General features: G+C 37.2%; 1 protein-coding gene across 3 annotated transcripts in view; it reads left to right on the top strand.

Moving 5' to 3' along the window:
• UBE2W (ubiquitin conjugating enzyme E2 W) overlaps window positions 1–13,376 on the top strand; it is a 111,865-nt gene that overhangs the window by 52,493 nt on the left and 45,996 nt on the right. For 2 of the 3 annotated variants that reach the window (XM_060128476.1, XM_060128477.1), the window contains exons 4-5: window positions 5,784–5,939; window positions 9,126–9,201. In XM_060128476.1, the coding sequence (XP_059984459.1) occupies window positions 5,784–5,939; window positions 9,126–9,201 (232 nt within the window). Of the gene's footprint in view, window positions 1–5,783; window positions 5,940–6,415; window positions 6,466–9,125; window positions 9,202–13,376 lie in introns of all 3 variants that reach the window. The other variant, XM_060128475.1, reaches the window with a different exon arrangement.

The following is a 13,376-nucleotide window of genomic DNA, read 5'->3' as shown; positions in this document are numbered from 1 at the left end:
GATGGCAGAGAGCACAGAAATTAAAAAGGAATTGGGCCTGACTTTAAAAAGCCGATAATCTGTTTAGTATTTGGAGAGATAGACATTCATTCATTCATTCTGTAAGTATTTACTGAGCATGTATCATAAGACAAACACTTTCCTAGGTGCTGGCAATTCTGTGGTGAACAAAGTGGCCCTCCAAAAACCCTCCTTATGTGGAGTTTGCATTCTTGTAGAAAGAGAAGGACAGTAAACAAAAAGCAAAATATATAAAGTATGGAAGATGGTGAAAAAACGTAGAAAAGAGGAGTCAGGGTGTTGCAGCATTGGGTAGAGTGATCAGGAAAGATTTCATGAGAAGGTGACATTGGGGCAGAGATCTGAAAGAGGTGAGTGCATAAGCCACATCAAAGGGGTGAGAGAAAGGGCAGGTGAAGACAAAATGCAGTGGTCCTGAATCTGGAGCATGCCAGGTGGGTCCCTGGAGTGTTGTATAATCAAGAAGAGGAGAGTAGGGCCTAGGTCAGAGAGAGAATTGGGGCTGGAAGGTCCGTCAGAAATTGGATAGGACATTTATAGCCCATCGTAAGAATTTTGACTTTTACTCTCAGTGAGGTAGGAAGCCCTTGAAGATGCTGAGCAGAGGAACAACAGGCTCCTGCTTAAAGTTAAAAGGAGAAACTTGGCTGTTATGTGGCACATTGACTTCTGGAGGCACAAGGGTACCCCTATTGCAGTGATCCGGGTGAGGGGTGATGGTGATTTGTACCAGAAGGGTAGCAGTGGAGGTTGTGGAAGGTGGCAATATGTTGGACTTATTTTAAAGATGCTAAAAATATACTTGCCTTGATCATAAAGCTTTAGAAACACTGGGGCAAAAGAGTAATCACTTTCCCCTCACTCCTATTCCCCCTCCTATTCATGCCCCTTTAACACTAACCCTTTTGTTGTGTTGCTTCAAATTCCCTCATTGCAGAGATCCAGAACTTATATTCATAGTGTCCTCATCCTTTTGTTCGTGGTCTGATTCTCCCTGATTTGGGAAAGCTATCAATATTCATGCTGCTGATACATATTAGATGACTGAAAGGGGAGAACTGAATTGAAAACTATGCTAAAATTCTTATCCCCAGTCACTTTTGTCAAATATTTATCATTCATTTATGCTAGACTACCTATGTCATATATATTATTCATAATTAGATATTTGATTTAGTTTATTAAACTCTCTGCTTGTATGTTCAGTTTTTATAGTTGCCCTTTAAATATTGTCATCTACTGACAGTTTTAATCAGAGAAAACATCCCCTCATATTGTCCCTGTAGAAACCTTGGTGTCTATATTGTAGATTGGCTTTATAATTATAGCCTGTTTTGTATTGCTCATTCTGTGTATATTGTATTTTCACCTAGCTTGATATACTGTATTAGGTGTCTGACTTTCTCATCACTTCCAGAGCACTAGTCTGAACACATTAGTATGCCTTCATTGTGGTAAGATCTCAATACTGTGAGGTCATACAGTATTGAGCCTGAAGGCTTTGGAAGCCCTCAGGTATGATTACCATGAATTTCATGTTAGAAACAGTTAGCTAATATCCATCCTTTATATTGTTACTGTTGGTGGCTTTCAGTTTAGATTTTTTAGTACCCAAAGGTTACCCAGAGGTTGGCTTGCTTAAAATTTTAGGTTGGATGTGGGATGTGCGAACTTACCTCCAAAATCATAGGGATCCTGAGCAGAGTTCTTTCTCCCATCTCACCTGCTCCTGAATTTGAGCCACACTGGTGGGGGATATTTGGAAATTCACAGACACATGAGGACTTCTTCTAATGCAGACTCAGAACTTCAGATGTGGTTCACATGCATTAGATTTAACATCCTTTCTAAAATTGTGACTTTTTTTCCATTTAATAGCTTGTTATTAAAAACCTGTAATTCCATTTTACTCAGTATGGTTTATGCAGTGGGGAATGTGTGCAGTCTCCGGTCGCTGTTCAATCTATGTGACTACTTTGAATCTGAATAAATTGTTTAAAAAATTAATTAGCAAAATTATTCCCTTTGGTTTCAAATTCATCGTACTCAGTTATATTGTCATATCTGTTTTAGATAGTTTATCAGCTATTTGCGATTCCCCCCCAGAAAGGTTTTTGAACTCTGGAAACAGCTTGAAGTCTTTTAAGTTTTCAGAGCCTACTTGGCTGTATTAAAAAACGTGAAATGTGCATTCCCTCCTCTGGCTTGTACTGCATATTAAATAAACAAGGATAGTTAAGAGTGTGGTCTTGGGACTCCCCTGGTGGCGCAGTGGTTAAGAATCTGCCTGCCGATGCAGGGGACACGGGTTCGAGCCCTGGTCTAGGAAGACCCCACATGCCGTGGAGCAACTAAGCCCGTGCGCCACAACTACTGAGCCTGCATTCTAGAACCCACGAGACACAGCTACTGAGCCTGCGTGCCACAACTACTGAAGCCCCGTGCTCCGCAACAAGAGAAGCCACCTCAATGAGAAGCCCACACACCACAACAAAGAATAGCCCTGGCTTGCTGCAACTAGAGAAAGCCTGCGTGCGGCAACAAAGACCCAACACAGCCAAAAAGAAATAAATAAATTTATTATTTTTTTAAAAAGAGTGTAGTCTTGAAGAAATTCAGCGTTGGTTACTCTTCTGTCACATGCAGAGAACCAGAATAGCAAAGTTTGCATCAAAACTGTCTGTGCAGACTACTTACCAGTCTTTTACGTGAATAAACTGTTGAAAAAAGTTTTTTCTTATATTTCAGGAATTCATCTGAATTCCTGAATGGAATTCAGGAAATCCTGGATGGAGCCTGTCCATGTTTAGACAAACTTCTAAAATTCTCTATCTGCCACGTTGGGTTCTAGGGGTTACCTGTACCATGTACAACAAGTTAGTTCCCCTGTTTTTGGTTGCTAGAAGTTTTAGGCTTGTTGAATTTGCCCTGAATGCAGCAGGTTTAAAAGCCCCTGCTTTTTTTTTTTTTTAAGCATTATTAAGATCTAATTTATTTTAAGTATTAGTAAGGTCTAATTTATTTTTATTTCAGTCCCCTCAAACTTCAAAACCGTTTCTTTCTCCTTGATTTCTGGCTCTCTTCTCTGCTTATAGAATGTCTGCTGCTTGTGCCGTAGGTGTCTTCCACTGCTCCCCATCCCCTTTCTTTCTCTTCTCTCCTCCTTTACTTTTGATTCATGCATACTTCTTGGCTCTCAGACCGAGTGATTTAGTTTATAATCATTTCTCTCCAAAAAGAATACTGCTTTCCTTCTGCTTTGTGAATTGGCTAGTCAAAGCATCTCGTGATAACCTTTTGGTTGGCTGTCTGTGTATTTTCCTTGATGGTTGTTGATACATTGCTTCATTTGTGCCAAAGGAAATAACTTGGCAGTTCTTACTTTTTTGGTACCAGAGCACTGTTCTACATGACTTGTTTTCAAAAAGACCTTACTGGAAAAGAAATAGCCTTTAAAAATAATTGTGGCCAGGGAGTAATGGGCACTGCTGTGTTCTTCATGAAAATATCCTATTAGTCAAATGGCATTTTGTGGCAGAATGAACACCCCAGGGCTTCCCTGGTGGCGCAGTGGTTGAGAGTCCGCCTGCCGATGCAGGGGATACGGGTTCGTGCCCCGGTCCGGGAGGATCCCACGTGCCGTGGAGCGGCAGCCATGGCCGCTGAGCCTGCGCTTCTGGAGCCTGTGCTCCGCAACGGGGGAGGCCACAGCGGTGAGAGGCCCGCGTACCGCAAAAAAAAAAAAAAAAAAAAAAAAGAACACCCCAAAGCAGATGCATATCCTGTGAGATATGTAAACTCCCACTCTAGACATCCACAACACATTGTGGGAATATCAAATGCATATAATATAATAAACTGTAGTTCACATTTATTAAAAAATTAATTTTAAAATAATTGTGGATGGACTCATGGAGCTGCAAGAGCTTTAAGCAGTCATTTCCCTTTGCAGAGCAGCACTTTTTGAAAAAGGCACTAATTCTGATAGATATAATTGAGATAAATGGTACTTCAAACAGAGCTGTGCCCAAGTCTTTCAGGGGGTCTTCTACAATTGGGCAGGACAAATCACTTGATATCTCTTGTTTTAAGACTTTACTTTTAATTTTCAACTTTACTTTAGCTCTTTTTTCATGGGAATGGAGGGTGGATCACCAAAATTTAAAGAAAAAAAAAAGAAAGAAAGAAACACAAGTATATGAAGTCATTCCTTTGAGAAAAAATTGCTCTTCCTGTCTTATATTAGCTTCAGCCAAGGAAATGAGGCCCATATGTTAGCAGTATATTTGAGAACTCCTACTTCTATGAAAGAGTGCTTTGTTAATGTAAATATTTGTAAAATTGTAATAAAACCAGATATGTAGGTAGAAATTTAAAAATAAAAGCAAAACCTAGCTTATGGTAATTTCCCATAGCATATCACATATTAAAATATGGCATACCTTATTCTGGCCACCCTTATTTCACTGGCTGTCTTCTGCTCTATAAAGGAAAAAAGAGGGCTTAGTCCTAGAGCAATATATTTCATCAGTTTGTCATCACTTAAGGTAGGGTTTCTCCTTACTAAGATTCCGCTATATCTGAGTATGAGGTAATTTGCAGGGCTGAGATGTACTTACTGTAAGCCTAGTTTGGGAACTATTGGTTTATATTTGATGAGTTTTATAAAAATGCCACCATACCTAGTGAATCAGAATCTGGGAAAGTGGGGCTCTTGAATTTGTATTTTTAACCAGCTCTCCAGGTGATTTTCTTTTTTTTTAAGGGCCAGATCAGGAAATAGGAATTACTCCTAAGCAACAATAAAAATTATATATTATACTGCAGTATAAAATTCACTTAAAAGATTGACAGATTAATTTTTATATCAAAATAAATAATTTATTATGAACTAACATATATCTAAGCATTCTTAAATATGAGACTTTTACTTTGACCTATTATGGGCTATGCGTACAGATTCCTCAGGATGTATGAATTTACTCTCCTGCCTATTCAGATGCTTAGGTAGATATGTTTAAGAAACAGTATTATTGAGACATTGAATTATTAGGGCAAAGGAAGGAAATACTACCTTTCAAATCAGTGCTGAGGCAACATGGAGAAAGGGGAAAACGTAGAACTGAGTAAAAGAAAAGGCAGAGACAAAACAGCAAGTAATTGGGAGATTCATTCAAGCTTTGTTTTTTCATCTATAAGCACATAGATATTTGCTGATTAGTAAGTGGCAGTTTGTGCCCATCATAATGCAAGTGTGAATTTAGAGGAGGTGGAAGATGTAGCAGTCATTTCCTTTTGCATATAACACCTTGGGTAATAACATTGTTATAGGTGGAAGTGGTGTTCCTATGGCATGTAATTCATATTGTCCTAAAGTTGAATACTTTCGTTTGAAATTTTAGTGTATTTGATTTGTGTATGCAGAGAACAATGAGTAGTTTGAAAAACCATTCTTGTAAATATAGTTGTCTTTCACTAGTCTAAAAATACATGGTAATGTAGAAAAATTTAAAAGGAATTTGTGAAAAATATCTGAAATATAAAATAGGTAATCTGGATTCTTTTCCTACTACATGGTCATTCATAGTAGTGAAACCAGTACTTATTGAATTGATAAGAATAAAGCAGTTGTTTATCTTGTTCCTGGCATTGATTTTATTTGTTTTTAATTTGGTTTTTAAAATATTAACTTACCTGGAGAATATTTTATTTTTCGGTAACATAGAATATTTGAGTATTAATGGAATTTTGTTCTTTCTTAGGTCATGTTTACTGGTGAAAATATTCCTGTTCATCCTCATGTTTATAGCAATGGTCATATCTGTTTATCCATTCTAACAGAAGACTGGTCCCCAGCGCTCTCAGTCCAATCAGTTTGTCTTAGCATTATTAGCATGCTTTCCAGCTGCAAAGAAAAGGTAGGACTTTTCAGAATTATTCCAGGTATAGTTCTTCTTTTAGTTTGGGTAGAGAAGCTATTTTAATATATAATTTATTTGAAGAAGAGACTTAATGCTTTCTATTATGAAGTTATAGGGAACGTTTTAGTAATAGATTGGCAAATAATTTGATAATAGAAGTCAGACATTGTTTCATATTTCTTAAACAGGAAATTTCTGCAGATGTTCTTAAATAATCTGAATTTTATTTCTGTAAGCATGCACAGGGCAAAAGTGTACAAGAAATTATTGTTTCTAGATTTCACAGTGGAAAGACCCAGGAATAAGCATTATGGCTCCCTTCTCCCCTCTGCTGGCTTCCACCCTATCAGTCTCTTTTAGGGGATTTCCCAGGAACCAGAGCTCTCCTATCATAAAGCCTAGTTTGAAGGAGGACTAGATTACCAGTAGAATTTTCAGGACTTTTCCTCTTATTCTCCTTTACTAATCTACAGATTCTGTGTCTGATGGAGAAAGGGAGGAAAAGACCAGAAAGAAAAACCATGTGAGTTAAATTTAGAATACCCTTTTAAAGTATCTAAATCCTCTCTGTGTTTCTGGCCCTCTTGTCATTCCTGCTTGAGAGGTTTTAAAGCATCTCTTCTCCATGGGGGTTTCCTTTTGTATTCTCTTTAAAGGAAAAACCGAATTTACCTTAGAGATTAGGGAGCTGTGGGGTTATTCATTTATTTTAGCAGGTTTTTTTCCTTCTCCAAATTCAGCTGTCATTTTTATTAAATTAATATTTAGAAAACATTTAGATAGTATTTCATTTTTAAATGGTAGGTTATCTAGATTTTGAAACACTCTAAGCCACTTGTTTGCAAAGTAAGTTTCTTGGAGTGTTAGTTCCATAAGAGGTTTCTTGGTGTTAGGTTTAAAAAAAAATTTTTTTGTTCAAATAAGAATGGGAAATAATGGGTTAAATTGTATATGTATTTTTTAACTGTAGCATAAGAGCCCTTAATATGCAATGTTATGTACAAGAGGAAGAATGAAACTTCTGGCAGTTAAACTGTGATACACCATTAGTTGAAAGACATGTATCCCCATTTAGGGATATTAAGAAAAAAATGTACATCTTAGAATAGATGAAATAGAGTACATATTATCTAACGTTAGTATCACCTTTTAACTTGAGTTTCCTCCCTGTTGTTAGCTTTTCTGAGCTGCATTTTAGGCCACACTTGTGCTTTTGTTAATCCCAAAGGCTTGGAAACAAGTTTCATTCATTTATTGCTTCCATGTTTTCTCCTCTCCCTATCTCCACCTCCACCGCACATACAGGCTCTGAACCTGCAGGTGTGGCACAGAGCAGTTTCCAATCAAGGGGCTTCTCTTAATGTCTATAGAAAGATGAGGCAGTAACTCTAGGGTTTAATAAGAGATTAAAGATTAAGATTAACACGAGTGGTGTCTGCGCATAGCTCTTACATGTGCCTTTTGATTACTAGCTTTGTTTACATTTAAAGGTAATGATTTCCTGTTAAAAGCTAGAAAATTATTACGTTCTCTAACTCCTTCATCCTTTTCTAACCCTCATCTTTCCCCTCACATTCTAGTTGTCTGCTGTTAGTGTTTCTTGCGTAGTTGGTATAAGACTAATCATTCCATTTAAATTATTGATAAACTATATTATATAATATAAATGTAATTATAATTTATTCAACCAAAACGATAATCTAGAAGTCAGAATTCTGGCAGCATTAGTTTTGTGGAAAATGATAAAATTCAGACATTATTAAGTACCTGCTATGTGCTGTTGTTACTGTGCTAAGTACTAGATACTAAGAAGAAGAGGAAACGTGTTTTGGCACTGAGGGGAATCTAGCACCAAATAGGCTTTAAAAAGTCTTTTAAATATTCACCGAAAGCTGTTCTATTAAAACAGGTGAATTTTATTCTGTGGTGGACATGGTTCCGTGAGTTTCACTTTCCGTTGTATTCAGAGAATAGTCAACTCCCTGAATACAAATTTTAATTTAACTGTAGGCATTTTTTAGTCATAACTCTTTCGTTCCAGTTTCTTTTTTCACAAAAAGAAACTTGTTTTTTGAAGATTGGGTTCTGATAAATAGATGAGTTTATTGTTTGTTACAGTAGTAGCAGTTTATTCCACATGAACACAGGTTATGACTTCACAGGACAAACAATAGCAGATCATCTATTCTTTAAAGTAGACATATAATTTCATGATAATTTTTCAGGAATTTTCTCTAACTGTATAAACAGGGTAATCTTGGTATAGTTGTTTAGTGTCTTATGTTCTTCTCTTCCTTTCTGTTAAATGACTGTTATTATTATCTCATAAGAGTTAAATCATAGTTATGTACATGAATTTTAGGAAGTGCCAAGTGGACTGTCAGTTTTCCTTCCTGCTACCTAGGTAGTCCTGTTCACCATTGCTATTTGGTTGGACCTATCATATTATCTACTAACCTGCCCTCAGTGGCGTTAATACAAATTTGACATGTTTCCAAATCTTTGTAGAGAGGCACGTATTTCTTGTGTCTGATCAACATCCAACAGTTTTCAAGAAAATTCTTTCATAACCTGTCTTCAGTGTTGTTAGTTGTAGTTACAGCTATTTCTGATGTAACTCCTTGCAGAGCTGCCGTATGCTTCTAATATTGTTCTAGTCAGGGCGTATGTATTGCAGAAATGCTAATGTGTCTTTTCCCCCCTTTGCCTCTTACATACATTTTGGAAACCGAATCCTTTGGTCTCTCCTTGATGATACTTGTTTACAGGAAAACAATAATCCCTTGTGGAGGATTATAAGTTGCTAGGGTTTCTCAGACAAACCTAGTTAGGTAGAGTTTTGATTAGCTCACAAAAGTAATTATTAAATTATTTCTAGGGAGATAAGATAAATGAAACCAAAATTCTTTACAACTGCCACTTTAGGTTGATAGTCATTGTCTAGTAATCCCATTGGAACCTAACCCAAACCACATATGCACACCTTTTTTTTTTTTTTAACAAGTTCAGTGTCAAGAGGTTACATTGCCTGGAATATATTATTTTTTCAGTTATGACATCTGCATTTATTTTGTTTCTTATGCATTCTGTAATATTTTTGCTAGCGCTTTTATTAAAACTATCTCCCCCTTATGTTTTCCTGTTTTACAACTTCTTATCTATTTAAATTCTTTTTGGTTTCAGAGACGACCACCAGATAATTCTTTTTATGTTCGAACATGTAACAAGAATCCAAAGAAAACAAAATGGTGGTATCATGGTAAGCAGTTTTATTTTAGAATGATAACTTCTCGGTATTTTGGTTTGAAAAATCATATATATGCTTGCTTGGGAAAAAGAGAGATTATATAACTGATGTTGTACTTTTGTAATATGGAGATGAATCTTTAAAATAGTTTAAGATATTTTATGGATAAGTTAGACTAGATTTTTAATGGGGCACATAAAATCATGGCCATCATACAAGTAAAATCTAAAATCGCTTTAACATTCTGCTCTACCATTGTATTGTAGAACAGAAGTCCTTAATAATATTAAGTCAAATCAGAACTAGCCTATTGGGAAACCTGTTACTTGATATAGAAGTTATGACGCCTTGTGTACTCATTTAGTTATGGTACTGTTGTTAGGGTGGAGGATCACGTTGTTAGAGATGGCCCGTTAACTTAAAGAAAGCTCTTCCTATTCTAATAGTTATTCCTGAAAACATTTGAGGTTCTGCTGATTGTAGCTTTATGAATACATTATGCTTAATAATTTAATTTCTATTGTTTCTGTTGGGTAATGGTAGCTTAATAATTGAAGGCTGCTAGCATCTTTTCTAAGCTGACTACTGCTTCCTCAAAGAGGTATTTGAAATTAGGAACAGAAGGTTTACATTCATGAGAAACCATAAAATTATTTATAAAAATTATTTTTAAAGTATTATAAAAATGTATATTCTTTACAAATTATTGGTTTAATGTAATTCAGTAGAATGATAGAGTGGGTGCTTTTAAGGTTTGGAAGAAAGATGAGAAGAGCAGTTTGAATTTTGAATTAAAGGATAATGAAGGAGGATATGTCTACCAAACACCAAAAGATAATAATGCAAGAATAGACATTGAAATAGAATTACTCTTTTCGGGCTTCCCTGGTGGCGCAGTGGTTAAGAATCCACTTGCCAACGCAGGAGACATGGGTTCAAGCCCTGGTCCGGGAAGATCCCACATGCCGCGGAGCAGTGAAGCCCATGTGCCACAACTACTGAGCCTGCGCTCTAGAGCCCGCGAGCCACAACTACTGAGCCCACGTGCCACAACTACTGAAGCCAGCGTGCCTAGAGCCCATGGTCCGCAACAAGAGAAGCCACCTCAGTGAGAAGCCTGCGCACCGCCTCAAAGAGTAGCCCCTGCTTGCCACAAGTAGAGGAAGCCCATGCACAGCAACAAAGACCCAATGCAGCCAAAAATAAACCAATAAATTAATTAATTAGAATTACTCTTTTCTAGGCCTTTCTGTATGTTAGATTTGAATATGTGATAAATAGTGTGTCACAAATAAATGAGAAGGGGAAAAATTATTTAGTAGTAAGTAATCCTTTTAACCTCATATAGAAAATATTTCCTTTGGATTGAATTAATAAGCATTTAAAAAATACAACAGTAGAAAAAGTATGTTTTAAAAAGTTAGGTATCAACTCTGGAGGAAGGAAGAAAGAAAGAATTTCTGAACTTAAAAGGAATCACAAATTAAACATTTAGATATATGAAAATTTAAATCTTATATAAAAGCATGGAGGGCTTCCCTGGTGGCGCAGTGGTTAAGAATCCGCCTGCCATTGCAGGGGATATGGGTTCAAGCCCTGGTCTGGAAGATCCCACATGCTGTGGAGCAGCTAAGCCCGTGTACCACAACTACTGAGCCTGTGCTCTAGAGCCTGTGTGCCACAACTACTGAAGCCCGCACGGCTAGACCCCGTGTTCTGGAACAAGAGAAGCCACCGCAGTGAGAAGCCCGCGCACCGCAACGAAGAGTAGTCCCCGCTCGCCGCAACTAGAGAAAGCCCGCGTGCAGCAACGAAGACCCAACGCAGCCAAAAATAAATAAATAAAATAAATAAATTAAAAGAAAAAAAGCACGGAAAAACCTCAAATCACAGTCGATATAAAGTTAAAAAAATAAAATTGTGAAAGACGTAGCTTGATTAAAAATAAAGACCATTTATAATAGTTGCTTAAGAATAAATTAATTACAAGCGTGGGCAAAAAAGTTCAACACAGTAAAATAATGACAAATTTAATATTCTGAAACTTATTGAATTGGCAGAGTTTTATAAAATGAATGCAGTGTTGGAGGAGGAGAATAAAGGGTAGACTAAAACAGTGTTTTCAGGGGACATCCCCCGTGGTCCAGTGGTTAAGGTTCCGTGCTTCTACTGCAGGGGACTCGGGTTCGACCTCTGGTCAGGGAACTAAGATCTCTGCGTGCCCCATGGCAAAAAACAAAACAAAACAAAAGACAAAAAACTGTTTTCATATTTGCTGGTGGTATAGCAAGTTAGTGTAATCCTTTAAGGAAACAGCAGTTCAGCAGTATTTAGCAGTTCAGCGATATTTAACAAGCTTGAAGTTCAAGACTGAACCTTTTGTCTCAGTTACTAAACTTCTGAGAATCCATCCTTGGAAAATCATCTTTAATACAAAAAATGTTTGATGCATGAAATGTTCCACGGAGCGTTATTTATGATAGGCACTCTATTCCTTATCCTCTGTTGTTTCCATGTGTGCTATTTGCCTGGAAGGACTCCTTCCACTCTTGGGAACTCTTTCACCAAAGCCTTGTTGATTACTCCCTCCTTTAAGGAATCTGATCAACTTTATTACTGTATCAGAATGCTGGTTTTGTTTCACTTTTTAAGATATCCCCAATAACTCTGATATAGCTGGTCACTTGATAACTACTGTTTCAGGGATTCTTAAATATAAAAGGACAGGTTTCCCATGGGAATTCTTTCTGAATACTGAAGGTCCACTAAAACTAAACAAGATCCTACTTGAATTAATTGGCCATTTCCTTCAGTTTACATTTCTGGCTTCTCATTCTTGCACATTGTCTTGCCTTTTAGGACTAAATACTAAGCTGTCTCTTCCCTCTGTGCCTTTACAAAGAACCTTTTCAAAAAGAAAAAACATTCCTTGAGTGTCACAGTCCCCTTTACCTTTGCATAATAAGTTCTTAAATTCATCAAAAATTAAGATTAGTCAAGCAAGAATGTTGACAAATACAACTAAATCAAACATTTTTTAAAATGTCAAAGTTGCCAAGATAGTAGTCATTCTATTTCAGACCCAACCTCACTAATAATAGAAAAATTCCCCAATTGTCTTTTCCACAGTGTTTTTAAACCACTTTTAAGTCTTTTTGTTAAACTTGAGAAGAAATTGTCTTAGAGTGATGGAATTTTTAAAATATGTATTTTTTTTTAATAACATCCTACAGCTTGGCTTGGGTTGTTATTCTTTTTAAATTTATTTATTTATGGCTGTGTTGGGTCTTCGTTTCTGTGCGAGGGCTTTCTCTAGTTGTGGCAAGCGGGGGCCACCCTTCGTCATGGTGCGCGGGCCTCTCACTATCGCAGCCTCTCTTGTTGCGGAGCACAGGCTCCAGACGCGCAGGCTCAGTAGTTGTGGCTCACGGGCCTAGTTGCTCTGCGGCATGTGGGATCCTCCCAGACCAGGGCTTGAACCCTCGTCCCCTGCATTGGCAGGCAAACCCTCAACCACTGCGCCACCAGGGAAGCCCCTAAAATATGTATATTTTGAAAGTACAGTTCTCTTTGCCACTCTATCCCACCCCATTGTTAGTATATTCTCATTTTTCCCTTCCTTAGGGAAATTTCTGTAGGGAAATTTCAAAAAGATAATCATCTCTTAAGCCCTCTAATGCTGCCTTGTATAGTCAAAAAGACTTATCAGAAGGCCTTTACTTACGAATACTTCCAGAATTTCTTATTGCTTGCTTTTTTTAAAAAATATTTATTTACTTATTTATTTTTATTTTTGGCTGGGTCGGGTCTTAGTTTCGGCACGCGGGATCTTCATTGCATCACGTGGGCTTCTCTCCATTTGTGGTGTGTGGGCTTAGTTGCCCCACGGCATGTGGGATCTTAGTTCCCCAACCAGGGATCAAACCTGCGTCCCCTGCATTGGAAGGTGGATTTTTAACCACTGGACCACCAGGGAAGTCCCTTATTGCCTGCTTTTGAATAAGAAAACTTGCATAGTAAAACTGGAAATATAAAAATTCTTTAAAATAAAATATACTTCATAGTAGAAGTTACTTTTCATAGTTAATGGCTTTTATCTATTGCTTGTGAAAGCCATACTTTTATAACTAAAGTAGAAGTCTTTTAACAGTTTAAAGGTGGATCATCTCCCAAGTTAGCCAAGAAGT

The sequence above is a fragment of the Lagenorhynchus albirostris genome, chromosome 17 (assembly GCF_949774975.1).
Source record: "Lagenorhynchus albirostris chromosome 17, mLagAlb1.1, whole genome shotgun sequence".
Taxonomy (NCBI): Eukaryota; Metazoa; Chordata; class Mammalia; order Artiodactyla; family Delphinidae; genus Lagenorhynchus; species Lagenorhynchus albirostris.
The sequence above is the reverse complement of the archived record's forward strand: the minus strand, read 5'-3'. Positions and strand labels throughout refer to the sequence as shown.